At 42.7% G+C, this 27,747-nt stretch overlaps 1 protein-coding gene across 3 annotated transcripts in view; it reads right to left on the reverse strand.

The window, feature by feature from the left end:
- LOC130165228 (receptor tyrosine-protein kinase erbB-4-like) overlaps positions 1-27,747 on the reverse strand; it is a 220,736-nt gene that overhangs the window by 60,543 nt on the left and 132,446 nt on the right. For all 3 annotated transcript variants that reach the window (XM_056370290.1, XM_056370291.1, XM_056370289.1), the window contains exons 3-11: positions 26,867-27,053; positions 8,643-8,777; positions 7,095-7,160; positions 5,424-5,542; positions 4,514-4,655; positions 3,734-3,847; positions 2,121-2,247; positions 1,563-1,636; positions 547-637 (exon numbers count right to left, since the gene is read on the reverse strand). In XM_056370290.1, coding sequence (XP_056226265.1) covers positions 547-637; positions 1,563-1,636; positions 2,121-2,247; positions 3,734-3,847; positions 4,514-4,655; positions 5,424-5,542; positions 7,095-7,160; positions 8,643-8,777; positions 26,867-27,053 — 1,055 coding nt within the window. The remainder of the gene's footprint in view (positions 1-546; positions 638-1,562; positions 1,637-2,120; positions 2,248-3,733; positions 3,848-4,513; positions 4,656-5,423; positions 5,543-7,094; positions 7,161-8,642; positions 8,778-26,866; positions 27,054-27,747) is intronic.

Consider the following 27,747-nt stretch of genomic DNA (forward strand, 5'->3'; position numbering starts at 1 on the left):
AGCTACATGTTCATTGCTGGCGCTTAGAAAAACTAGGTGTCCTGTGACACCGGCAGCACTTTCGCTCGCATCTGCCACTTTTTAGCCGACAAAGAACCTGTTATCACAACGGGGCTCATCAAAGCTGCGTGACAGTAAAGAGGCCTCTGTGCAGAGCGACACGGGCCGGCGGCTCATCAGCTCCCACGGTTAGCATCCACGCACAGGAAAACAGCAGGAAAGAGCAAAGTGACAGGGATCTTTCTGAACAAAGAACGCTCGCCATATGAGCGTGTGGTCTGCATATAGAAGAGAACGGAAGGGACGTAACCATTACTTTTCTGGCATTCATGAGCAGTAAGTGGTACTACTGTTCAGTAATCAAAGTCATTACCTGCTTCTGGTACCTACGTGCACACCACGGAAGAAGAATACCTACAAGTTTAGCCCGAAAACTGAATCCCGTACAACTGCTATCCTCGCGCACGTATGCTGAGAGTAAAGCTGTGGTTTATTTTTGGAGCCACTCAGGAAAGTCAGAATTTGTGTCTATAAAAACACACGTACCTGTAGAGAGATCTGCCTCCGATTGTTGCCAGGCTGGAAAAAACACTCAGATCTGTCATGTTCTCAGGCCAGGACTGGATGTTGAGGTAACCTAAAAGCACATCAAGAGGAAGATGAAGATTGTGCTAATTAACAAAACTTATAGTAAGTACCCTTTTTTTTTTTTCTTTAAACAGTGCTTGGATAATTACCAAATTGATATTATGTCTGGTCTATTTTTTCTGTCAGAAATGGTGAAAAAGATAAAGAGGAAAAGCGAAAAGGAGGAGTCTAGAGAGTATTTGATGAAGGGAGAATCATGAGCCATGAATAAAAAGAATCCTTTTGTTGCCTTCATCTAAATTCAAGGGGAAAAAAAAGAAAAGTACTGTAATTTTTGGTCACGGAGTTGCACCACATCTGTGAAGTTCAAGCAAGAGCCCATTTGTAGTGCTCGGAGAATAATATATGCTAATTAAAAGAATGGGATTTAATATTCTGCACAGTTTGTCCGGTTGCACTTGCCTTTAATGACAGATTATATCAAATCAGCGTCTGTGGAAATGACATTAGAGGGATAGAGCAGGAAATGGTTGGGATTGAATGGCCATTGCTCTTTGTTATTGCTTGGGTTTTCATTATGAAAATGCAGTTTCACTCCATTAGATGTTTGGCTCAACTGCAAGTCGCAGTTTAATATGACAAAAGGGTTTGTATACGAGGTACTGCTCATCCCTTAAGGCCTCTAATAGCTAATGAATAAATGCACACACAAGCATGTGTACACACACACACACACACACACACACATACATGTACATAGTGTAAGCACTTATAACTACCAGACATATGCACACACAAAGAAATAATATCCACCAGACCACCAAAAATCCGCTTTCCACTTTCCTCTTAAAGCTTTCTTTTCTGACCTCAGAGATCAAATAATTCACTCACAGACACACACACATTCATCACATATTACAATACTGTACAGTTCAGTCAGTTATTCTTAGATGAGTCCAGTGATGCAGTCTCACCTGTGATTTCTTTCACAGTGCGGAACACGTTGAGGCGCTCAGGGTCCATAGGTCCAATACCATGATACATATCCCTAAAGTACACAAAGAAAAGTGAATACTATTTCTCTAATTACAGTACATAGACATAAAACATTTTTTTCCCTCTTTCTTTTCCTCTAGTGTGAAATTGATGATTACACATCATTCTAACCTCAGAGCTTCAGGGCATGTTGACAGTGCTTTGTGACTGAATAGAGCACATTGACTTTCCAAAGCCAGATTTCCTCTGACACAATGAGATATTAATGGAGAACTCTTTGTTTACTTCCCCACATGACTTAGTTTCACGCTGCGGTTTTGATACAGTTTGTATTCCTTTGATTGAGATGTGTGCAAGCATCCCAGACTGAAATGTTTCATCCTAACAGCTCCAGCTCAGCTGGGCTGACGATGTCCAACACATGCACGCCCGTATCGATCTGCTGCGGAGTTACTGAATGTTGTATTTCAATAACTATCCTTTCAAATAGCAACGGCAACAAATTGATGTGTGTGAGCTATCAAGCTGTCACTTACCCTTTAATGCCAGTAATGAGGAAGATGAGGTTGCCGTTGATTTTGGTGCAGTTGACAAATTTATCGATGTTGCTGGCGTCCACTGTCTGAGCCGTCTGCAGGCTGCCTGTTCCTATGCCGTCACACACTGACAAAACAAGAGCAAACACACATGATTGTATGCTATTCGAAATAATGAACATTTTTCTTGCTTTCATTAGTATATTCAAAGTGTCCTTGTGCAGCAGAGGCCTCATCTTGAGAAACAACGATTAGCTATTTGTCACTTTAATTCTTTATACTCTTTTATGAAAATATGCCCCTGCCTTTGGTGCATAGACAAGGCCGTGGCCCCTCTCCATGCATTGGAGTTCTTTTGATGAAAGCATGGACGAATCCACAGCCCATTCCGCCCCATAATGAATTCATTACATCTGCATTAATTACACTTGCGGTCTAGTGTGAGCCAAGTATTTCTGACAGAGGCGGAGGGGATGATGAATAAGGTTGGCATTAAGTGGTGTAACCAGTTTTTGATAGTGATTTATACCAGCCAATTCCATATCTGAAATGTTAATTTGTTATCATTTCCCATAGTTCCTCGGGCTATCCCTCATTAACCCCTCCCTGCTGCATGACGATGTAATCAAGAGATTAGCCAATCAATGGATGCCACAGTCCATACGCAGAGCCTGAAGGAAAACACGAGCGTCTTCCCTCCAAAGAGAAAGGGCACATCAGTTACCTTTGTGCGAACAACATGATGAAGGAGCTAATCCTCATGCTGTATCATTTCACATTAGACATTTTAGCTGATGCTCTTGTGCATAATGACTTGTAATTACAGAGCAGTTCCTCGTTGTGTGAATCAAACGTGACCTTCATAGACGCCGTATTTGTTGTGTCCTGTGGGATGTGATGGGTTACTCTGGACACGCACAGCAGTGATGCAAAAAGCAGAGATGAGAATGAGGATGTTCGGATGAATTAAAAGCAATGTTGATATTTTGGTAGGGGGGGGGGTACATTAGAATCAATAAATCAGCTGCAAGTATATTTTGTGCAATATAAAGAAAGCTAAGCTGGCTCTGTTAAGAAATAAATTACATTTCCTATAAAGCTTTTAGAGTAATTCCTGTGGGCTACTGTTGATCCAGTATCATCACTGTTAGCATAAATCTATTAGATTAAAATGGTTTAACTGCATAAGCTCTTGTACATACAGTAAATGCAGTGGGGTGAGCCAGGAAGTGGGGGGGGGGGCAAGGGAATGGGTAAAGCATCTGTATAAAACTTGATTTTTATCTACTGCATATAACTTCCACATTATACACTGTTCTACTGGCCTCAGTATGTCCTGCACTGCACCTTCCTCTCAGTGGAATATGGAATCGCATGATTTATGAACACCATCTGACTGTGTGCCTCACAGGTTTTTCAAACTTTTGAAAAAGTGATGGGACTAATAAGATCTTTGAGGATGTCACCTTTCTATATGGAGAGCAACCCGGCTCCATGCATGAAGAGGAGCAACAGAATATGATGATAAGTGTGAATGAGCTGGAGCTGCAAAGTCTGTCAGCTTACAGAAATAATTCTCAAAGCAAGACTCTGACTGTAATCCCTTGGTTTACCTTTAGGACAGATGTCTGTACAGGGGATGCACATCTTGATGCGGTTCTCCTCCACTTCCATCTTGTTGCTGGGACAAGCTCTAACACAGGAGCTGTGGTCCACCACAAAGTTATCTGTGAAAACCCAGCGAGGATGTTAGTATTTGTTTCGCATTATCATGTAAAACCATAAACATCTAAGCATTTCCTAGACGGAACCCCTTTAATGGTGAGAAATTGATTGTATTTTAATCACGCCTGTGTAATGATCAAAACTAATTGTCTAATTGGGCTGCATTGCTCAGGAAAAGTAATGAATCAAATTAGTACTCAGTAGCAGCAGTGGAAAAGTACGACTGGTGTACGCTCATTTGATGATCAGTGGAACTTGAACATGCAATCTGTTGATGTGGCTCGACTTTTAATGCACGCTTTGCTGAATTACTGCTGCACTCTGACTCCGGACCCGTGAAAGACAGAAGCGAGATTTGCTTCCTTTTCGGCTGCCAGAAGCTGAAACAGATGGTGTAGCAACTTGTTGATTGAGATACACAATTTATTTATGTGTGAGTCATTTATCTTCACTTTAAATAATTGTCTGGAGTCTCATTTCAGGATAGATAGAGGATAAATGCTCCTTCATTGGACACCGTTGCACAGGCTATAAAACTTAATTATGAACATCATTATGAGCATCTATGTTATTACAGTGTAATATTGCATCACCTGTATGTATTTGCAGCTGAGTGGTTGTGCATGCAGCAAGGCATTTTGTTCGCCTGCAACTTGAAGCGGACTTACGTGGGCACTTCTTGACGCAAAAGGCTCCATAGGTGTACTTGGCTCTGGGGTTGTGCTCCAACTGAAAAGATGTGGGGTTGTACACAAACGGCTGAGGGCACTGGGTCACACATGCGCCGCTGTCGTTGAAATTGGTGCACGCCTGCAGAAAAAAACAAACAAACACATAACCACAGTCGGCTGAGGGCAGAGGACACAAGTCAGACTCCACACAGAGGCGCTCGGTAGAAAACATAAGTCACTGTGAGTGAAGGAGTATTACGGCAGCATTTCATTTTTAGAACGGATCGCGGCGCGTGCATCATGCCGCTGTCCCTCGTCTCTTTGAACGCCAAATGGGAGAAAAATTGGAGCCATTGATCCTCAGCCATGATGTAAATGGTGAAATGTTTTCCCATAATCCTCTTAAGTGTTTTGCCATCCGTGGCTACAGGCTGAAATGGCTGTGATTGAATTGGGTGAACCTTTCCTGTGAATTACAACTACAATATCCCCTCTGCTGGCGTGTGTGAGCCAGTTGTGCACAAGTTCGTGAAACAGGAAGAACTTGAGGTGATAAAAGGGATATTAATTGGACCACTGAATCACCAATTTGTTCCATGAAGAGCGCCACTGCAGCAGCCTTTTACAGCCCTGTAAAACGACAAACAATTCATCAGCTGGTAAACAAAGTGGATCATATTTGGGCAGGGAGGATGATAAACAGATGTTGCATGAAAGACGTGGACACACAGAATGGAGGATGGTTGTTAGAAATGTATGCCAGTCTTCGGACGTGTGGAAGGTGGAAATGAGAGAGAAAGAGGAAACAAAAGAGAAAAAGTGGAAGAGGGAGGAAACGAAATGGAGACAGTGTGTGTGTGTGTGTGTGTGTGTGTGTGTGTGTGTGTGTGCGCGCGCTTTGACGTACGAAGCAGTCCGTGTCCTTGGGGCCCGAGCAGCCGCCGGCACACTCGCGATGGCAGCAGTCACTGACGTAAGGCCCGAAGCATCGACCGTCACACTGCTCTGCACACACCGTCTTTGTCACTGCCCAGGAAGTGAAAAGAATGAATTTTAAAGGTCTGACATACACATACACACACACACATTCACGCTCATAAAAGGAGACAATACCACCACCCTCAACCTTCCTCCTATGCCGTAGCTGCACACAAACATCGTCTGATGTGAAATTCAGGCAGAAACAAATTAGGGGCTTCGGCAGTCTAAAGGCCACACAAGTGGGCTTGTGACCACACGATCACCGCATTGAATGTCCACACTGACTTGACAAACACTGAGCACCGTCTCTTCTCTCAACAACTGCTCTTGGTGATGCCCTTGACACAGCCTCTTATCCACCAACTGCTCCAGCTTCAGCTCAGTGACTGGCAGCTCTCGGGCGGGATGTCGCTGGAGGGAGCTAAAGTAGTTTCCCCCCTTGATAAATAAAGTTTGGAAAAAAAAAAGAAAAAAAAAAAGTTCCACAGCACCGGACGCCACTGACTCACCATATCTGCATTTATACAAGGGGCGTTTTCAGCCAAGTGGACCGACTGGCCGAAGACAATTTCCAACTGTGCAGATAATTCCTGGAGAGCCTGGCTTAATTCGTTGCTATGCCAACTCTTGTGGTAACCACGGGAACCATTTACTGCTTTTCTCGCATTTTATCGTTAAACTACTTTAAAGGAAACTGTATTAGTCTGTGTTTTTTGTACAGTAGTAATACTTGGATGCGGCTCGTACCTATTGCATCAAAGTCGCTCTAATACTTGTGCTAAAGAAGAGCCTCCCACACATTACTGGGACAGTAGGAGATATATCAGCCAGCGAGTCAGCAGGAGCTTGAAGATGAGGCATTAAAAACTGCTGTGCTCACTATCTGCTGTGTTGGGAACATAATGATGCAGTAGAGAAAAACAACAAGGCGATGTAGTCTGTAAGTCTGTGTTAGCCTGAGAAAAACAGGCCAGTCCTTCGCTCAGTCTTTACAAGATGAGCAGAGCATCCAGTAATTACACGGACTAACATTTCTCGAGCTGCCCTCCTTCCTCTGTTGTCTTTCTGTTTCTGATTGTATTAACAATTGTGTTCTAAAGCTGGTGTCAGTGGCATTAGATAAATATTTGCTGTTATTCATTTCATGTCTTGTTTTCATGTTGTATTATAAGCTCCTATTATCACAGTTGCAGAAAAATGCTGTCATACAATCAATAAACACCATTTCTTTTTTCACATGTATCCATTTATTTATTTTAGTTTATTTTTAACTTCGCCTTGATTTTGGTCTTTGAGTTCAATCTAATATGAAGAAAAAGCTAAAAACAGATGTGAAGTGCTCACACAGCCATGAAATAATAAATCTATGTCAAAACAGATTATAGCAGATTAGACGGTAGATTATTTCAACGCAGACAGTATTGTACTCTTTAACAAAATTTCATTAGCCTGGATTTCGATGATGAGCCTCACTTTAATCTAATCCTGTTTCAGAAGTTTCTCCACTCAGTGTCAGGTTAGGTTCATTGTTTGGAGGCTTAAAGAAGTAGAGTCACATTTATTGTGTGTGTGTGTGTGTGTGTATGTGTATACTCACAGGTTTGGCACTGGTCTTCCTGATGGCCCCAGCAGCGTCCATTACATGTGCGATGACATCGTTTGCCTGCAGAACACACACACGCATGTACGCACGCACACATACACACAAACACACACACACACACACACACACACCGTGCATCAGGCAACTTCTCAGCGAACTTCAGATGTTCTGACACAAACACACATCAAAACACGGCTCCACCCCACACGCCAAATGCCTGATCGTCCACTCATGCACGCCCCTAAAACTTCCCCGACTAGTGACAGTGACAGATCTGTCGAATCTCCTCTGCTCATCCCACAATAGAACCAGAGTCATTGTGGCGACTTGTGGCCTGTAGAGAACATAAGCATGAAAGACAGGTCTCTACTCCCCTCCGTCAAGCACTCGCACAGGCAAAGTGGGACCTGACAGAGCACTCACAGCCTTCATCTGCCAGTGGCCCATCATCAAGACTTAATTGACTATGGGTTAATTACATAGTAAGTGGAATGGAGCAGCAGATTGTCACCCTGCCCCTTCAACCACTCCCACAGTGGGGCTGTTAATGTTAAATACTAACTACAGCTTGGCAAAGGGCCCCGATTTGGCAACCTCAACTCCCACACACTCTCTTTGTCATTTTTGGCCAACCTCCTCTGTTCCTTGTTGCTTTTCATCCTCCTCCTCCACCAGTGGCATCTAATTGACAAAATAGCAACATTTTACAATATATTCTACTTTGAAATGTCTTCTTCAACCTTTATCTGAGAGTTACCGGCTTTGCATGATGTCCAACTCCTCGCTGGTGTTGCGAGTCAACTCTGCTGATTTTGCTCTGCCCGGTCTGTGTGCACAGACAGATCATCATCTTTTCGTCAAAGAAACATTTCCTCCACTGTTTATGTCTTTGCAAGCTATTTGGCGCCTTGGCTGTCCCTATTGTTCACCCTGACATGTTCAGATACAGAGTGCCTGAAGAAACTGCTATGCCTTCCCTGTCTCTCCCTGAAAATGAGCAAGAAGCTTGTCCAAAAATGTGCAGAAAACTTTGAGAGACTCTGTCTTTAACAGCCAGCTCTTCTGACATAGAATGTCCGCCGGATAGTGACGCCTGTTATGTCCAAAGCAAAGGGATCTGAGGGACTGTGGGGACCACGAAGAGGGTGGTGGGGTGGGGGGTGCACCAGGAGAAGTAAGCAGCTTCAAACCAGCTGTCGGATTCACTGAGATTTAAAAAGAGCACAGCAGGCAGCAGCTCCATCGGCCTCACTGCCGAGCCGCTACCATACCACTACAATGGAAAGGTTCACGCGTTGATCTAACACCATGTGATTTCGCTTCCAAATGACCAGCAGGCAAACAGAATAAATAAAAAAGGTTAGGGCATGACTGCTGCTGCTGTGTGTGTCTGTGTGTATGTGTGTGTGTGTGTTTTTTTGGTGCGCTTCTACAGTAAGTTCGCATGTGGCGAGTTACTGGATATCTAAAAGATTTTTTGTTTTTGATTTTTATCCAAAGTTACTGGTTCCACTGGTTTTTTCACCCGCGTGCAGTACTCACATCCGAGGTTGCTGTTGTTGGACGGCACCACCAGCAGCTCAGCCTGGGGGTTCTTGATAATGTCACGCCAATGGATGGTGTCCGCATGGCACAAGAATTTGTTCTGGTCGACATAAACACCCCCATTCAGTATCTCTGCACAGGAAGAAGAAAAACAAAAAGAGAGAAAGAGAGAAATGAGCACATAGCCATGGATATATAGTACATGTACATGATGGCAGAAAATCAATACTTCAAGGTTAACTCCCATCGTCCCTATGTCTCCAAGTACCGCCATGCATACTGTGTTCCCTGAAGTGCATCAAAGCATGACGATGAATGCCACTGACAAATGCACGCAGTAATTCAATACCATGTCTAAAGACAATGATGTTTCATACAGAGGTACCGCACAGAAAAATAAGTAAATTGATTTTACAATGTAAACAAACAGCTCTGCTCATGAGAAGAACTCAAAACTGTACGCCCGTAAAGTTTCCTAATTATGCACGGAGTATTAAATAATTTCATTTAGAGAATGAGAGAATTAACGAGTTTGAATGTCGCTGGAAGAGACCAGATTACTTGTTGCATTAATTAAAAGTGAAGTAGTAAACTGGAGCAGTGATAGAGCTTTACTCAAATCCTCAATGAGGGATACTGTTCATGAGCGGAGTAAATGAGGACTGGTGTCAAGTTTTTACTTTCTGAGGGCATCATGCTAAAGGTAGAGGGCAGAAAGATTAAAATCTTGCATTTCATTGGTTTTAGGTTGTGGAGTTAATAAAAAAAAATAAATAAAAAAAAAGCAGTTAGGGACGTCTGCAATTTTTTATTGTTCCACTATTATCTTCAAGGGCTCTCTCCTTGCTCAAAACAGGCCCGAATCATCTGACTCAGAAAATAAGGGATCACAACTCTCTTGACCTACTCCACTTCCCTCTACCAGAGTGAGAGCTGATGCACCGAAGACAAATCCGGGCTCCTAATCCAGCATTTGCTTTAATAGCAAAAATATGTTTCTTTTCAAGGACCAGTGCCCTTAACAGATGCCTGTGCATGGAGCATGATAACTAATTCTAATCTCTCTCCCTGTTATTTATCCAGGTTTTGGATATGGACACAGAATGAAATGATGCTGCAGTAATCCCTCCTCCCCCAAGCCGTGACCTAAGTCAGAAGAAAAACAACAGTCCCCATCAGTGTCTCTTTCTCTCTGGGACACCAGCTGAGTGTATTATTTAAGCGAGTTGAGGGATTTAGATACAATTCACCTTGCATCCCATTCTCCTTGAATATGAAGTACCGCCGGATTCCATGAAAGTACTTGTCATAATAAATGAAATTTGATATAAAAAAAGTAACAATGTGGTTCAGATTAGGGCTGGATTAGCTGGAGGTAAAGAAGGGTATTATCTCCCTAGGCAGATTATTAACAGTGTATGAGTTATGCGGACGATTCAGCACACGCAGGAAGCTAATCATTACCATCCGACACCCTGATTAAGGAAGTGGGCCTTGGGAGCGACGGGGACATTTATTCAAAGCCCTCTTAGAGGTGACATGGCCCTCCGTCTGCCCGCTGAATGGCCTACAGCCGCGGCTTCATGTAATCATGTTTCCGTCACAATGGGCGATTTATCAGGGGGTGTTTTACATTCATAGATGGTGGGTAAAAAGACAGGGGCAGGCTGTGCTTTATTCTAATAGCATGTGGACCGCACTGTCAGCATGCTTTGATGCCATTTAAAAATACCCTTAGCCATCCATTACGCAACTGATATCCCAGATATGACAGATTTCTGATATTATATATAACAATACACTGAATAAGTACATAATTATCTGTCTTTAACCTACCAGAAATTATAACCTGATTTCCCTCAAGTCACTTTGAAATGATACAAGACTCTGTTGTTGTGCCACTCCACTCCTCCTCACTCCAATTTACGCAATGCAAAACAGCAACGGTTCAGCTGCTCACAAGGTTTACACACCCACAGTCCCACAAAACCGCTGACTTACACAACTCGCTGTTGAGTGGCAAGTGCTCAGAGCAGGCATGTGTTTGGGACAGGATTCTTTTCAACGAGGCTGGACACTCGATGAAAAACAGGAACTCTACTTTGCTGAATAATGAAGTTCCTTCACCTGAGTTCACTAGTTGGTCTTTAGTTGTAATTCTAAAACTGTAAAAATGTGGTGGTTTCTCAAGGAAGCTCTGTAAAGCCTTGATGTTTCTGAATAATGCTTTATTTTATAAGGTAATAAAGACTCAGCAGATGTTGTCTCTTTTACTTTGTAGCGCAGATCAAAGTCATATAAATGCTTTGGCTTTTTTTCTTTTTCTTTTTTTTTACATTTGAATAAAAGTAATATTGGTTCAGGATTGTTGAATGTATGCGGTCTAACAGCAGAACTGGGGCTGTGACAACTGGCTGTATTTGAGAGACACGTACGAGCTATTGCAATCACCAAAAACACAAAAAAGCTGGATGCTGGCGCAGATACATAGACAGTTTCTGTCTGCATTTTCCAGCACATGGTCATTTAACTGTAAAAAAATGTAAATGCAGAGACTGAAGTAAGCAACCAGACACCACCAGAGCCAATGCTAGCCACGTTCACAGTGGCGCTTTGAGCTAAATGCTAATGACTGCATGCATCGTTATTTAGCATGTTAGCATTCTGCCATGTAGCTCATTAGCACTTAACACAAAGTACAGTTGAAGCTGATGGGAATGTCAGTAGCTTTGTAGGTATTTGCTCATAATTGTCAGGTATTTGACAAATTCAACTTTTGACCTCATCAACATAGTGATAATCTGATCCTACAGGGATCAGCCAAGTTGCAAGGCTAAAAATTGGTTACAAAAGTGTAGACAAGCAATAAATAACGGTATAATAATAATTCCCACATTTGAAACCTTTGGGGTATGTCATATATAATCAATTACGATTTTTTATGGAGAGCCGTCTTTCTGTTCAGTCCGCCCAGCACTGTCCCAAATGCTCTTTTAAGTGCCGGTGTCCAGATCCCCCCCGTGTTCGCCGTGAGACAAATTGCCGCCTCTGCTGTCCATCCAGAGAAGGGCACTAACTCTTCTAGAGGGATGACAAGCCTCTGTCGGGTGGTCATTCATTAATGGGCGACAGTCCTGCGACACCGCCCACCCCTCCTCTTTCCCGCTCCTCTCGAGTACACCCCATCCCGCACATCCCCACCCCTCAATGCTTCGATCTTTCCATCAGGATGGGAGATCTACAGTCGACCACCGCCTCTACACCCCCACCCACCCACCTCCACCGCTACCCAATCCCCTCACTCTCCACACTCCCGTGATTCACGAGGTAGTCATAAAACCTATTGTCCTGCATCAGAGGAAAGGGGTGGAGGAGCTGGAGGGGTGAGAGATGGAGAGGGCAGTAGGAGAGGGAGGGAACAGAGATATGGGGAGAGAACATGAGGGAGAGAGAGAAGAGGTTAAAGCCCAGCCTAAGAAAATGTATTCTATTATTTAAAGTAATAAACCCCAGACATTTTATACAAATAGACTACACAGGTTTTACTGGTACTACTCGTAATATACTAGTGACTTGTTAATGAAAGCTTTTTCAGTTGCAGCTATAAAAATCATCATCCCACTGAGAAATACATGGCATAGAGGAGTAGGGAAAATGTGAAGGACATGTAAAACTGAATAAATGTAATTCATGAAGTAAAAAGTAACGCTATCAAGACTATCAAGTCTTAGTCACAAGTCACAAGAGTCTTTTGTTTCTGATTATGTTATTTTGATGAAATCTAACTTGTTTGCTACTGGTTACCATGGTAATTTCCATCCACCTGTTTTCTTGCGCATTTTCAATTTGCAAATGAATAAATCTGCTGAGCTGGAAAAGCTGATGAATGAGACTGTAACCTTCCACAAATTAATACATGAAACAAACGTAAATGTCATTTCTACGTCACGTCCACCGCTGTGTAAGAAACACACATTTTATTTTTGCTGAATTTTAAAAATTGATGCAACATTTGGATGGGCACTTGGCTACTTTAAATGGTCGCGGGGGTTTTCGTGGATTTTTTCTTTTTTGATTCAGTTTTGGAGGCAAAGGCTTAGAGGTTCAACAGCTTGCATTTATCTCCATGATATCCACCCCCTCAAACATTCATTCATTATTTTACAGTAAAAAGGAAGGACTGAGTAGTTGGTACTTTCATAAATTTTGCATTATAAAACTAGAATTCGGTTCACTTTTGGAAAGGCTGCTGGTTATAGCACGTAAGGCAGATCTGGAACATTCTGGAACATGGCTTCAACTGATTCTGCGAGCTTTGCAATAGCAATTTTTGATGTTAATTGAATTCTGGTTGACTGGACAGAATTATTTGAGCTGAAGAGGAGCAATTTTGGAAGCCAGTTTAGTTACCACTGATCATATCATGTAGCTCACTGTGCCCGCACTGTAGATGGACGCTTGGCTGAAAAATATGCTTTGATGGGACTTTGCAGCCTTTAAAATGGCCTGATAACACACACAAGAAAGCTCTCATCCTCTCTTTTGATAGTCTGTTTGTTGACCGAAGCAGTGAGTTTCGCCGGGCGCTTCGCTGGGTGACGCAGTTCCCAGCGACACCATATTATGTGTGTGTGTGGCTGATGAGGGATCTGCCGCCATATGCTCAGGCCATGTTTGGTTTAAAAACCGTTTCTGGGGGAGCGTTTTGCTCCATCTCTCTTGGCAGTAAAACAAAGTCATGGAGAAAAAAATAAATAAAATCACACCGAGTGAAAGTTGAAGTGTCTTGTTGAATCAGACATTAGATTTGATATGGAGCTGTGCAGTGGGGCATGAGGCGATCACTGGAGGAGAAGATGATTTGGAGAATTTGATCATATAAAACTGAATAAACTGATGAATAAATAAATGGCTTTATTTAATGGCTTCACTTCCATGAAATGTATTTACTGTCTTTCTCTTAAAAATAAATTCCGTATAAGTAAAATAAAAACAACTTCAATTAAATTAAAATTAACAAACTTACCCAGCTCCAGACTTCTCCCAACAACAAACGGCAACTCACATTTTAACTTCCCAGACTCATCTGAACTGGGTTGACACACCTACAGATATGACCTAAAGCAAATCAGCTCGACTACACAGTTCAACTATTTTCTCCAATCACTGCTTTGAAGTTGCAAGGGTGCACAACTACTTCAGTATTTAAAGGACCTATTTGTAAGTTTAGCTACTGCTACATAGCCAACGTTGGCAATAACTTAGCTGTTTACTTACCATTTTAGCCAAGAGCTTCACCTAGTATGAGTATTTACCGATCATAACTGTGTAGGACATGAATAAAACTACACAACTGAAACAAGCTTGGGTAATGCCATTTAAGTTTCTAAATGAACTAATCAAAGGGCAAAACACTGGTCTGAAATGAATGACTGAGCACTTGAGGAAACCTGATAATGTTGAGGAAGCGGATAAGGAAGTAACCTTCTCAACCCCTTCTTTTAAATTTATATTCAACACTTCTGTTAGCACTGAGCTGCCACTCATCCATAGAACAAACAGTCAGGCAACAGCAACAGTGCCCCGACAACAGAGCTATAAACAGAATTAAGAACTATGGATGATGGCAGGAAGAGCAAAAGGTAAGAGCAAAACTTAATTTCTTGGGAATATTTATTTGTATTGTGCATCAAACGCACTAAAAACAGAGAAAAGGCCAATCAGAGCACAGATTGTTAAGGAAGTAAAAATGATCCCTGTGCCTAGTTGCCTTTGCAAGCCAATTAAGTTCATTTTACTGTCGTTCAGCAGAGCGAAGAGCCTCTATTTTGAAGTAGTTTCTAGGCAATGATGGCCCCAGCACCAATCAGTAGCCATAGCTCTATAGGGAGCCTGCTGATGAGCTTTCATCAGTGCTGCTAGCCACTTGTCCCACATCTCTTTCTCTCGCTAATTATGCTGATGAATAAGGCCGTAATAGTGATCTGTCCTCGAGTGATGAGTCCATGAGTTTGCCGTTATTGTCTCGTCTCCGGGGCGGGGGCGTCACATATCACTTTGCTCAAGCGGAGTGCATTTGAGTGTTCCACTATGCTCTTTTTTATTAGGCTCATCTCTCCATCCTTTGTCTTCCTCCACCCCGCACACACCCCCTCAGACCCACCCGTCCCCATCCCGCATGAAATGTACTTTCTCACTCCGGTGATGGGCCCGACTTGCTGAGCACGGGGAACAGAGAAATGGAGATGATCACTCTTTCTCTCCACAGTCGGGTGCACTTTTTTTTTTTTTCTTTTTCCTTGAGCCACACCGGCGGACACACATGACGCCCAAGCCCATTCACACATGAAATAAAAAAATAAAAATGAAAAAAACCCCAGACAGCAAACAAATTGCACATTTAGTCACGTATACCTAAATAAGTGATTGTGTGAAATGCTGCACACAGAAATACAAAATCCCTATGATAAACACCTCCTGTCCCTGTAGGAAAAAGCATCTTGGAGCTCGGTTGCATCACGTCGACAAAGCCTCACATTTGTAGGCAGAGCTGTAGAGTTAAGCTGAGGCTTTACCTCTTAAATGCCAATTAATCACTCAGTGCTTGGGAGAGAATTGCAAAGAGCCCCAGGGGAAGCACCCTCTGATTTCTTTTCACCAAAACAAGTGGAATGCAGCTTTTTTTTTTGTTTTAGCAACTAGCAAAGCCTTTCAGATGATGAGGTTAATCTGTTTTAGGCTTTCAATGTGAAACATCTGCAGGAGGTATTATTGACAGTAGTTTACCCTAACTTCATTAATTAGTTAGTAAAACTAGTATTTTTGTATTAAAAAAAAAGGAAAATGTGATTGTACATTATTGTGAATTCATTATGTTAGCTAAGTAATTTCCCTCCCCGCAAGTGTATCTTTTTACACGACTTTACTGATTACCCAGCAGGCCACAGCAGTATTTGAAGTCTGGCTTTTATTTGAGAGTCTACGGTATCTGAGAGAGCTGTAAACTCTTTGCATTCATTTACATGCATCAGTTCCTGGTGCTGAGTGTGGCCTGTGACACAGTGCAGACAGCTGGCATGACAGAAGGTGCCGGAGTGGGGAACGAAACAAATTGCCTTCATTTTCTTAGAGTGCAACCTCTTCAGGGAACACCGATGAACATTACTGAAATGGCAACAAATCTGCGACTCTGGAAAATAATGACTCGCATAAGAGCCACTGAAGAAAAGTTAAAGAAACAGAGAGACAGAGGGAGACTGTGTTTGAGTTCCTTTTCCTGTCCCGAGCAACATTTCAATTTCTCTCAGATAATAAGGACAATTACTTATAGAAATTACTGTTCCTCAATACAGAGAAAATGGTGGACATAACAACACTGAAACTAACAAATAGAGGAAAAAGAGGCTCAAAAAATAACACTAAAACAGCTGCACAAGTCATCTAGCTCCAAGCCAACCAGCTTCCGTTTCAAAGTTTCCACACGGCACTTTGAACTTCACACACATATAATGTGAAGCAACGAGAGAATGCTGCAAAGAGATCAGGGGGAACCGGGGGAACAATAAAGTGTTCGGGTCCCCACACTAGTGTAAAAAGCCTCTTTCATCTTATGGCTGCAATGCCCACAATATACGATCTCTGCTGATCTACGCTGCAGCAGGAAGAGAACAAAGAGATGACACACGCATATGAGTGTGTGTGTGCATGAATGGGATGTTTAATTGGTATGTATACGGGTGTGTCAGGGTCCGAGTGTGTACGGTTGTGTGCGCACATGTGAAATATCTCACCAGAATCAAACTCCCCTGTAATTAGAATAAAGCTGTGGACCACTGTCCTCAGCCAATTTACAGTAAGACAAAGAAAGCCCACAATTTGAGGTAAACACATGACTTGACTGGAAAACAAGCAGTCGGTCCCTCAGGAAAGCCTGTGTGTAATTGTGAAGCACTCCACTGTACAGTGCCTCCGAGCATGTTTACTCTAAAGAGGAAAAAAAAAACAAAAAAAAAAAACAGAAGCTGTTGAGAAAGTAGCTGCTTAAGTGAAAACGACTTCTCAAATCCCATGAATAACTGTTAAGTCTCCAGACTGCAAACAAGCCACTGGTAGATAAATGGCTGCAGATCGCCAAGATAATAGAGACAGAAAAAAGCTACTAGTTTGCCTTGAGCCACAAAAAAGCAACGCATCAGCAAAAGGGTTTGGTGGTGCGAGTGACCAAAATGAAATTAACTTTTTCAGAGTGCAAAGTGGGGAGCGTGTCTTTCCGGTAGGGGAAACATTTTGCTCCTGCAGTTGCACATTTTATAAAGAGCTGCATTATTCACACACCTAAAAAGCTGTCAAAGGCCTGCGCTGTGTTTTATAAATGATACAATCCTTACAAGCAAATCCACACTGACTCGTGGGCCTCTGACTCGAGGAGAACTTATCTGATCTTCACGGAAAGGCGGAGGTGGGTCTCCAGAGTCCCGTTTCCCCACTTCTCCATTATTAGCTCTGCCAGCCAAAGAGATATTGTGCTCGGTGACAAATGGGAGAGGAGCGTTAGGGTGCAGACAGTGCGGGGGTGGTCCCCCCCATCTCCCCCCACGCCCGCCCCGCCTCCCACCTCCTCTCTCACGATCCGGTGTGCTGCTGCCGTGTCCGCCCCGATAACCATAATTGTGTTTTAAAGCCCCTGATTAAATTTTGCAGTCTCGAATGATATTGTTTTGCAATGAATCCTTATGAAAAATGCTTCATGTTAGGAGATTATGGAAGCTGTGTAGGCACTGAAAGAAGCAGCCAAAAGGTGGAGGCGAAGATGACACTTTTTTTTTTTTTTTTTTTTACTTCAATGGTCGCTAAATGAATCCCTGCCATCACTCTTCCTCTTTTCCACCACCCACTCTTGCTCCACCTGTCTGTCTTATAAACACACATGGACATAAACACTCCCTTTCTCTTTTGCAAGGTCCCCCCCCCCCTCACTAGAATACACCCACAGGCATAATGGCGACACAGCAATCATGATTAGGAAAACTTTCAGACATTTGGCTCAGACTTAATAAAAAAAGAAAGTCTTCAAAATTACAAAAAGGATGAAAAAATATTCCAGTGTCAATCTTTAAACTTTTGCCTGTCTCATTATTTTATTGTCATAATGTAAATCTCCCGTCTGAGTGTTGCAGTACTTCTGGGGGAGGCCGATTTTTTTATTTTTTATTTTTTAGAGGTGACACAAAATGCAATCAGGGCGAATGAGAAACCAGCAAATTCAATAATGGAGGCAAATGAAAATGGAACTGGAGACTCTGCACTTAAGGCGGGATGGGCTCATGGCCCTAATAAGGCCTCTTCTGTCACCGCTTCCCTGCATCTAAATTAACCAGAGGCCCTCCAATCAGCGCGGGCAAACAAAAGAGCCAGCCAAAGAGATGAGAGCGCTGCTGAATGCTAATCAAGGTAACGAACAGCAGTGGTCATCAACACTGATGTGTGTGCATGTGTGTGTGTGTTGGTGGGCGTTCAGAAATGTAGTTTATAGGCACGAATTCTGGTGAGTTCGGAAATTGTGCAGCTTTGAAAATCAATTTAAATCGCAAGCTTTTCTACCGGTCATGTGTTTTTGAAGTTTTAAACCGAGCTTTTAATATTTCTCAGTGACCCAGAGGTCAAGCAACTCACTCATCAAATAAATTGCCAGGTGCAGTCTGGAAGTACAAACAGCCCCAGAATTGCTGTCCCATGTTGTTTTTCCACAGCAGCCGTGATAGGTTGTTTCACAGTGGAGTTACCCTGACAGTCAGTCCACTCTCTGCTCTGTTATTGTGCAGGAAATAGTGTTTTGGTACAATTGCCCAGGCTAAGAACACAAACTAAAATTTAGAGGGCACTATGGACGGACCATAGGGGAGCCATCAAGACGGCAAAACTGCTGAGCAGCTTAGTCATAACTCGAAATGTGGGTTATTATTAAATGTCCGCTCTTGAGTCAGGAAACAAAAAAAAAAAAAAAAGTTCCTGTCGAGCCTTAATGTGTGTACTTGAACACCTGCAGTGCACAAGTGTACACGCACAAACACAAGCTGCTCGTCTGACATGCGTTTTGTAATTCAAATCGGACTCATTATATATTTTCATGGAGCAAAATGCTTAAGAAGTGTCGGCAACAGAGCTAACCCTCTGCATTAAAATTGACACTTACAATGGGCTAAATGGGCAATTTGTCGTTTTCTGGCACAGAGCTGCAGCACTCATCCCTCCACTCTGGTAATTTGGGACACACCAACACGGACACATACACACACACACACACACACACACACACACACCAGCAAATCAACTATGACCAGTAAATTGCCTCCATCTGGTTCTACAGTATATTTAGCGTGAGGTTATGTGAGCCAGTCCAGCACGACTTCACTACCCCGCTTCCCTGACTCCAACCTTCGTCTTATGTGACTTCTTCAACAGATGCTTTGCTCAGACATAATCATCATGATTGGCTGTGCATGCTCAACACGCTAATGGATTTGCAGTTTGGAGTGTAAGTCAACAATCTCAAGTCGAGCTTGGACTGAGGCACTGGGGCTCTTAAAAAAAAAAAAAAAAAAAAAGGACCCAAAAATGTTATTAAAACTTGCCAAAGTCAAGCAGGTTACAGACGCCTGGGAGAGTATAAAGACACACATTGCGCACACACAAACACACCGCAAAGCTTATACCATTTATTTTACCCAGCACCCCAAAGCGCACAAATGTGTTGCAATGTCAGGAGGGTGGCATGTGCCTCGTGGCAAGACAAACAAGCAGACGCTTTGAATTTAATTAATGTCAAATGAAAAGCTCCCATCATCCGGACGTCGACGCAGCCTTGTTTGTAACGTAACGACACTGCAGTTCTCAGATTATCAAATGAAAAGGTTGTATAACCCCATGCGGTTAACCGATTTTACCAATCTGCACAGAGGTTCATAATACTTTAATCAAGGTTTTTCAACAAAAGTAAAATCCAGGGGCTGCTTGGTTCGGCCCTGGATTTATTTGCTCTCTTTTAGGCCAAACCGGTGCTTATAGCTTGTAGTTCCGATCATTTTTAAAAGGGCAACTCAACAGTCTGGTAACAAGTAATTCTAATCTCCCGAAAAGAATTAATTCAGCTCTAATGAGCAAGTTTGATGAAGTCACGGCTGTTTGGTTTGATTGGGTGGGATTTCGAAGGACTGCTGGGTGGAAATGCTGACTCATGCCGCCTCACCACCCACCGCTTTCACTGTGAACAGAGGTGGAGAGTTTGAGTGAGATTAAGCAGAAGGACAACTGTTGTTTTTACAAAAAGATTAGACAGATGCGAAAGATGACTTCAACTTTCTCAGTGTAAACATTCATTTAATTCACCATTTTGCTTTTGTATATCCACATATATATTAAATACTTCAGCAGCCAGTCCTTCGAAACTGTGAAATTAAACGCCTCACTCTTATTGTGACTTGTTGTATTTGTTTGCTTTATTCTTTTTATCCTGATGATTTTTATGCTATACTTCTGCTTCCTTTGCTTTAACCTCCCGACGCTCACCCTAACCCTCGCATTGCATTTGCTTTGGGTCATGACTTGATGAAATCAAGGAGACAGTGCGAGTGCGCCACCTCACTTTGCTGCAACAGATATCCATTAATCCATTTGTCGTACTCAGGCAGTGCTCTGCTCTCTTGGTGCTCTGGTGTGCTGTTGATGCGCTGCTCACCTGAAAGCTCCGCTGCGACCACAGTTCACATGAGATTTCACCTCACCCCCGCCTCCACCGACCACATCCAGCTGCAGGCTCTGGGTCTATAAAGGCCTGTATGTTGGTGTTACTGTGTTTCCATCTATCAGATGGGCAGAAGCATTTTTTTTTTTTTTTAAGTCCCATTAAGTTCAAAATACAACATGGCTGCAGACAGGATTGAAATTAAATGTGGAGCAGCAGGTTTGCCAAAAAACAGCAGGTAATTGTGGTTGTAATGACCATAATTACCTGTACCCACATACAGCACATGCTCCAGACAGGATTAAAATCATTACCAGCGTTGTTAATGTTGAAGTCACTCCACCTTTAAACTGGAGATAATTTCAGTCTGAATATTGCTTATGAGGGAATTATCTTTATACTATTGTCACTTCTAGACCTCTGCTGTGCTGAGCTTGTATGTTTTCAGGGAGTGATGAGTCACTCTCTGCTGGCTGACTGAACTTATCCTAGCACATCAATGCAATCTGTCCACATTATTAGAGCTAGAAAACTTCAGTTTTATTTAAGATATCAGCGGCTGACGTCTTAGTTAGCCCATGTTAGCTCCCTAACAACATGAACATGTAACGCAGGATTGGGAGGCGGAGGGTTTGGGGGAGGTTCAAGAGGAGGCTGATGTTATACAGTATAAAGGGGCAAAGGCAATTATTGCTCACTGGGGGTCTGTCAGGTGTGTAGGTAGCCAGGGTCAGCTGATACTGACCTACAAGACACAGCGTCGGCCAGTGGCAGCGAACCCTAACATCAAAGAACGGTGCACAGGGCGGCAGACACACCGCCCCGAGGGACTATTACCATTCCATTAGAGATCATTTCGCCCTCCTCCCAGACGTGCCGGAGACCCTAATGTAGACAAACCCGAAGCCCCCAGGGTCCCCTTCTCACAGGACTTGAACAGAAAACACAGACGGCGGCGCAGTGCTGACAGCACAGCACTGATAAAACCGAGCACAGGGATGGCATTACAATGACTTCTGGGTGCAAGAGCATGAAAAAATGGGAATTGGAAATAAAGAGATGAGAAAATAAACTGTGGAGTCAGACGTGGCATCCCATTGTGCGCCTGCATGTCAATGAATGTCACCTTTTTTTTTTTTAACGAGATGCGCTTTGCTGTTTTATCTTGCCTGCTCCTCAGAAGAGACACTGAGCAACAACAGGCAGCAGGCTATTGTGGTCCTTCTGGCTGAGCTGTATTTGAACACAACTGAGATGAGTCAGAGCTGGTTTCCAACCTGGCTTGGCATTAAAGTTCCTATATCAGAGACGCCTGTTGCATTACATTACATAACATTGGCTGTGTTTTTTTGTTTTCAAAAAGGAACGATGGTGCTTTGGTGTTTCAACACTCCAAAAAAAAAAAAAAAAAGGGGTGGGGGGGGCAGTGTGTAGATGAAAGAAAAAAAGAAAAACTTTATTTCGCAAGCAGACTGAACTGAAGGGCTCTCTTGCTTTGCAGATCCACGACTGCAGCATTTTCTGGGGTAGCAAAGCAGCGTTTGAAGCTGGGAGATATGTTTTAATCATTTGGCGCCTTAATGATGACACTGGATTCATTATTAATGGGCCCCATTCCTCTACTCTCCCTCTTCCTCATAACAGTCCAGAGTGAGAGTGGGTATTAGCATTAGCCGCTTTTGCTCTATTTGATCTTTCTGTAATTACACCACATTTTGGAGATCACACCACAAGCTTTATGTTAAGTAAAGAGGCCTTGGAAGTAGCTTTTTTTTTCTCTATACAAATTCCAAACACAATTACCATGGTTCCTTTTCCCCCCCTTTTCTTTTTTTCAAGATGGAAATCAGTTATTCTTCTCAAACCTGTACATAAACAAGGCCTGGCAAAGTCCCTAGCCATCAATGTGCACAAATGCATCCTCTCTTAAGCGCCAGTTTCTGAGATGAAGATGAAGATGTAAAAAAAAAAAAGAGACAAGCGTGGATGCATAAAAAGACAACTGTCTTCATGTGAGCTGCAGCGCTGCAGGAGTCTCCTTTCAGGTGTGCACCCCCCCCCTTTTTCTTTTCAAATAAGCAGAGGATATAATATCTTTGATGTGCTGGATCTTTATACTCTCCACTGAAGGGATTTACTGTATAGATCAAATTCAGCCTTTATGACACTTCTGAAACTAACACTGAAGAAAAAGTTTGAAAATATTTCAGTAGCTGAGGAATATAAAGCAGCAAAGAGACTTTTTTTTACATCTCTGATTCTCATAAGAGTAAATATTTACTTATGCTAGCTACTTATGCTGCTAAATAAAACCATATTGTATCATCACTTTGCAGATCTCCTTAAATATGAACAGAATCTTTATTAGTTTTGCTGATTTCGCTGAGCGGAGTGATTGAAAATGAGAAACTGTTCATAATGCTTATGAACAAGTAAATCAGAAACAAGCTCTAAAAATGAAGATGCACTTGGGGTTAATTATAATGAAGTCTATTAATCAATTCATCCCAGCAGTAACTGATGTTGGTAATTTGGCCTAAATGCATTCAAATACTCCCAAAAATGCTGCAATTAGCGAGACAGCAGCGGTGAATTATTATGTTTAAAAGGAGAGGGTGTTTGGGTTGTTGCCAGGTTGTGAAACCATGGCGGCAGTGTCACTACAGTCCCAGCGAGCCTTAGGGAAAGCAAAACAGGTGAGAAAGGCAGACAGGTTATAGGAGGAAAGAAAGCGGATTGCAGAGACTGGTGATTTGCTTTCTGCACACGGGCGTGAGGGGCATTGCTGCCAGATGGGAAGTTGGAGTCAGAGCTCTCTTTGGGGCACACTAAGCCATTTGGCTCTCATCCAAATGGGCAATTTCACAGGGTTAGAAAAAAAATGCAAAAAAAATGGCTGAAAAACAAAGCTAAAGTTGAGTAAAGAAAGAGGATGTGAAAACCATTCCACACATGCTACTTCCTCACTCTGAGAGTCTTACAGCGGTTATTATCTCCACTGCCGCGCAGCATGGGGTAATTAGCACTGCGGAGTCTAGCGAGGCGTGTTGTATGTATGGACGCAGTTCATGTGGCTATCAATATGTGTGTTGTGCATGTGTGCTATATGTTATGCAGGCTTACAGGAAGCTGCAGGAGCATTGCAGCGTAAGGATGAACAACTTGGTATCAGAGGAGTTTCTTTAACACAGATTACTTTATATCCCTGCTACTGTAAAGGCTGCACAGCTGTATGAAGACTGGCTGCGGCCAAATTGAATTCCACGCTCTGTGTGGACTCCCACTGTGTATTGAATGCACAGAGGGATAAAGCAGGAATAAACCTGTTGTTTAATGTATAGTGTGCAGTGAGAAGTGCGGAATATATGCTCGCTCGGGCACATATATATATATATATATATATATATATATATATATTATATATATATATATATATATATATATATATCCCCTCTAGATATGGCGGAGGTGGTGATAGTCTGTAAAATAAGGACATTTCATCACAGCTGACTCTCAGCATATGGGCCTGGTAGCTTCCAAATCAGTATTAAGAAGGGAGATTAATCTGCTGGCCTAATTGTGAGCTTAAAAGAGAGAGTACTGTTTTTTTTCCTTTCTTTTTTTGTCCCAAGCAAAAGAGTGAAGGGAATTAAGAGGCACAGAACTGATCCATATGCATGGCTGGATCTGGCTTAATTGCAGCATTGTGGTGCGCTGGGATCAGATGATATGGACCAAAGGCTAGCGATGCGAGATGCCATCCTGAGTATGTGCTGAAAGAGGAGATGAGCGGAGTGCCAGCCAGATTTGGGGGTGGGGGGGGCTGGATCACAGCAGTGAACCAGGGGTAAATTCTGCCTCTGAGGATGAACACAGTCTGCAAAAGTTTTAGGAAAATAAGAGAAATTTGAAGATGTAGATTATGCGCTATGGACATAAATAATGCAAGGTACAGTATATCTTCCTGCACCCTGAAAGGATTAATTGAAGATACTACAGTTACTATGTGCTATCCAAAGTAAACATCCTGATCTTTTAAAAAAGTAAAAAAAAGAAAAAAGAAAAAGACTGCATGTTGGCTTGACTTGTTGCTCATTTGAAAACTGCATAAAAAACATTGGTCCATGGCCTCGTTGCTGGAAGCTAATGAAGTTCACTGATCATGAAACATATTCTGTTTATCCTGAAGAAAAAAAAAGATAGAAATCATCAGCCCATTTTGAGGAATGATTAAAAAAACTGAAGAAAAGGTCATGAAAAAGAGCAAAAGAGCAACATGAGCTATGCACCATGAGTCATTTGGGGATAAAGGGCAACTTAGTCCTCTCTCTCTTCATCAGGGTGGTCAAAATGGAAGGCACCCTCCTGCTTTGCCGGCTTCGGGTGTCACCATGCTCTTAAAACGCCTTTACTGCCATGTACAGACTCTATAAAATGCTGCTTATTACACTAAATCTGCCATGCGCTTTAATATGGATCACTGTTTGACCCCCCCCCCCCCACCATAAATCACAAATACACTCCTGGAAAGTCAATGGCACAAGAGCCCAGGATGAATTTCTGCTGTCCAACACTTCTTCTCACCGTTGTATGGACTCCAATGGCAAAAACTTCCAAAAAGGAGGGTGTTCCTGGACTGCGAGAACACACGACTTATGTTTTACACTGCAATTAATTTGGTTCCACTGTAGAAAAACGTGACACAGAATCGCCAGCAGTAGGATGAATGCAGGACAAATTGCACTGCCCACAGGAGAGCGGTGTAAAGCGGGCAGATCGATGCCAGAGAAGAAGCCTCGGGCAAAATACAACAAAGGGGGGATACAAGCAGAGCCGTCTTGGTTTCTTGGCATTTCAAGGCATATACCACATGGTCGTCTGTGGTGGGATTGAGCCCAGTTTCCTTGCTTCATGCTCTGGCACTCTCCTCTGCAGTACCATGCCATGAAACTAACCTTCAAGGTGCTACATGTAGCCGTTTTCTACATTGTTAAATCATTAGATTCTAATAAATTAATCATACCTCGGTGTGAAGACTTTGTCAGGAGGACTGGCAGCTACTCACGCATGTGCTTTTGTTCTTTGGCTGGACCGCGAAGGACATACATGTTGGACATGATGGCGAGATGCTCGAAAAGAATTCGCTCCATTCATGCTGGAAGAACAGCGATCTTTTTCCTGTTCTTGTGCCACAAAGAAATCCAACAAATTTTCGTCCAAATGCCACAGAGGCTTCACATTTCCTCAGTCATGGTGTTGGGTTTTTAAGTTTGAGCGATATGAAGAAGACACACAGCACAATTTCTTTCACTGCATGTTCTTTCTTCACTCCACCATGTAAACACTGAAGACTGTACATCAGAGGTCAAGCATTATGTACTTAAACCCTGTAAATGTACCCTAAAGTGCTGACTTATACATCCTCATACAGCCTTGGACATCTTCAACTTTTTCTTCCACACTCTGGTTTCCTTCCTGACCTTCTTCCGATATGTGCAGCTTCTCTCTGTGTACCACCTTCTCTGTCACTCTACAAAGTAAGGCATCAAAAAGTGCAGAAAAAAAATGTGTAAAAGAAACCGAGTGACCCTCAGACTGCTTCTCCTCAGATCTTATGTGACAGTTGTCCCTCAGCCAGCGCTTTTCCTATGACGGCTTGCGATTCTTTCCTGGAGCGATGGTAATACCGCCGTCAAGACAGAAGACAGAGACGGCACCTGACTCCTGATGTGCTGGAAAAAGCGAACCTTTTAGCGGGATGACTGCCACTGCCGCTCTGGTTGAGATTACATGTATGATTTATACACATAATGAGGACCCCGCTATTTGGAGAAAATCTCGAGGATATTCAGCAGGAAGACAATGAAGTGGGATAAGTGGATAAAGCCCTTGACAGAAGACGGTGTTTGCTTCTATTATTCTGACTGGAGTTGGAAGGTCACTCCACCGAGGGGTAAAACAAAAATGGCAAAGATGAACTGATGGTGAGGTTGTGACTAGAGGTCTTAACGTAGACAAAAGCTACCCTTTGCAAATGCAGTCCACTTTAGCTTATGACCTCTCACATAAAGGAAAAAAAAAACAAAAACAGCTGATCACACAACCACTTCCAAAAATTGACTCTAGCTCTATTTTTGAGAGCATAAACCAAAATGTAATTAATGGGGAAATAGGACTTTTCACAGACATTTGGTCTTTCTATATAGCAGCACATTTGTCAGAGTAGCAGATACATAGCTTCAAAACTTGAGTTCCAATTCTGTGACTTAATCAAAAAGGCCCTATTAAATCTGTATATGTGGGTGTACAAACAGGTCAAACACATGCAATTGTGCAAGAAAATGGGAGCGTATTTCACAGGGTGCTGAAACATCTATCCCTGATTCAGAAAATCTGTCTTGCATTCTCAGTTTTTCCTTCAGGAACCAGAGACACTGCAGCGTGTCATTAAATATTGCAGCCCTCATGTCATCATTCTTACCCGTGAGGTTGCGCAGGCCCAGCTGTCTCAGGCCGTAGTACCCGTCCCTCCTGTAGTTGAGGAAGATGGCCAGGGCGTAGCGATCCTCGTACAGTTTGGTGCCCCGGACGATCCGCAGGTTCTCCAGCGGCAGGTAGTCAAACTGGTTCAGAGCCACCAGCACGTAGCCGGTCACCTCTCTGATCGACTGCACGGGGGAAAAAAAAAACAGAGGGGAGTGTATTTAATATGCACTGCAATGGCTGGGATTTGATGGTTTCAGGTAACAAGATAAGGAAAGACAATTAGGTGAAATACAATATGCAGACCATTTCCTCCAACACAAAACATATCATTAGACAGTGATGTTTAGGCAAATGAAGCAGATAGGGATGTGGTGGATGGGGATTAGACTTTAATCCAGGAAATCAAATTTGCATCCTCTCAGAGTCAGACTCTACTGACCTGAATCCTAACCCCGAACTGTAACCCCATTCTTTCCCCAAACTAAACTGTAAACCACCACACAACGAATTACCCTAAATTTCACACTTTTTCTTCTAACTTCTATTTTGGTGCTTTTCTCATCGAATACACTTAATGCATTCTGCTCGTTTTCTGTGCATGAAACATGTTATTTGCATTTTGAAATGTCAACCTCATAAAAGATTTTGGACATACAGACCAAAATGATTAAAATGTCAGCTCAATTGCAGACTGATTACACATCTCCTCTGATTACAGTCTCTCAGCTGTTATTTGTGGTTTGAGAAAGCCATGACACTGGCGGATATGGCATGACATTCACAGAGCTAATAACCAATCACGCCTTTAAAAACAATATATTCTAATCCAAATACAGCATTCTTTTATATGCCGGAGGTAACATATGGAAACTCTCA

The sequence above is a fragment of the Seriola aureovittata genome, chromosome 24, assembly GCF_021018895.1.
Source record: "Seriola aureovittata isolate HTS-2021-v1 ecotype China chromosome 24, ASM2101889v1, whole genome shotgun sequence".
NCBI lineage: Eukaryota > Metazoa > Chordata > Actinopteri > Carangiformes > Carangidae > Seriola > Seriola aureovittata.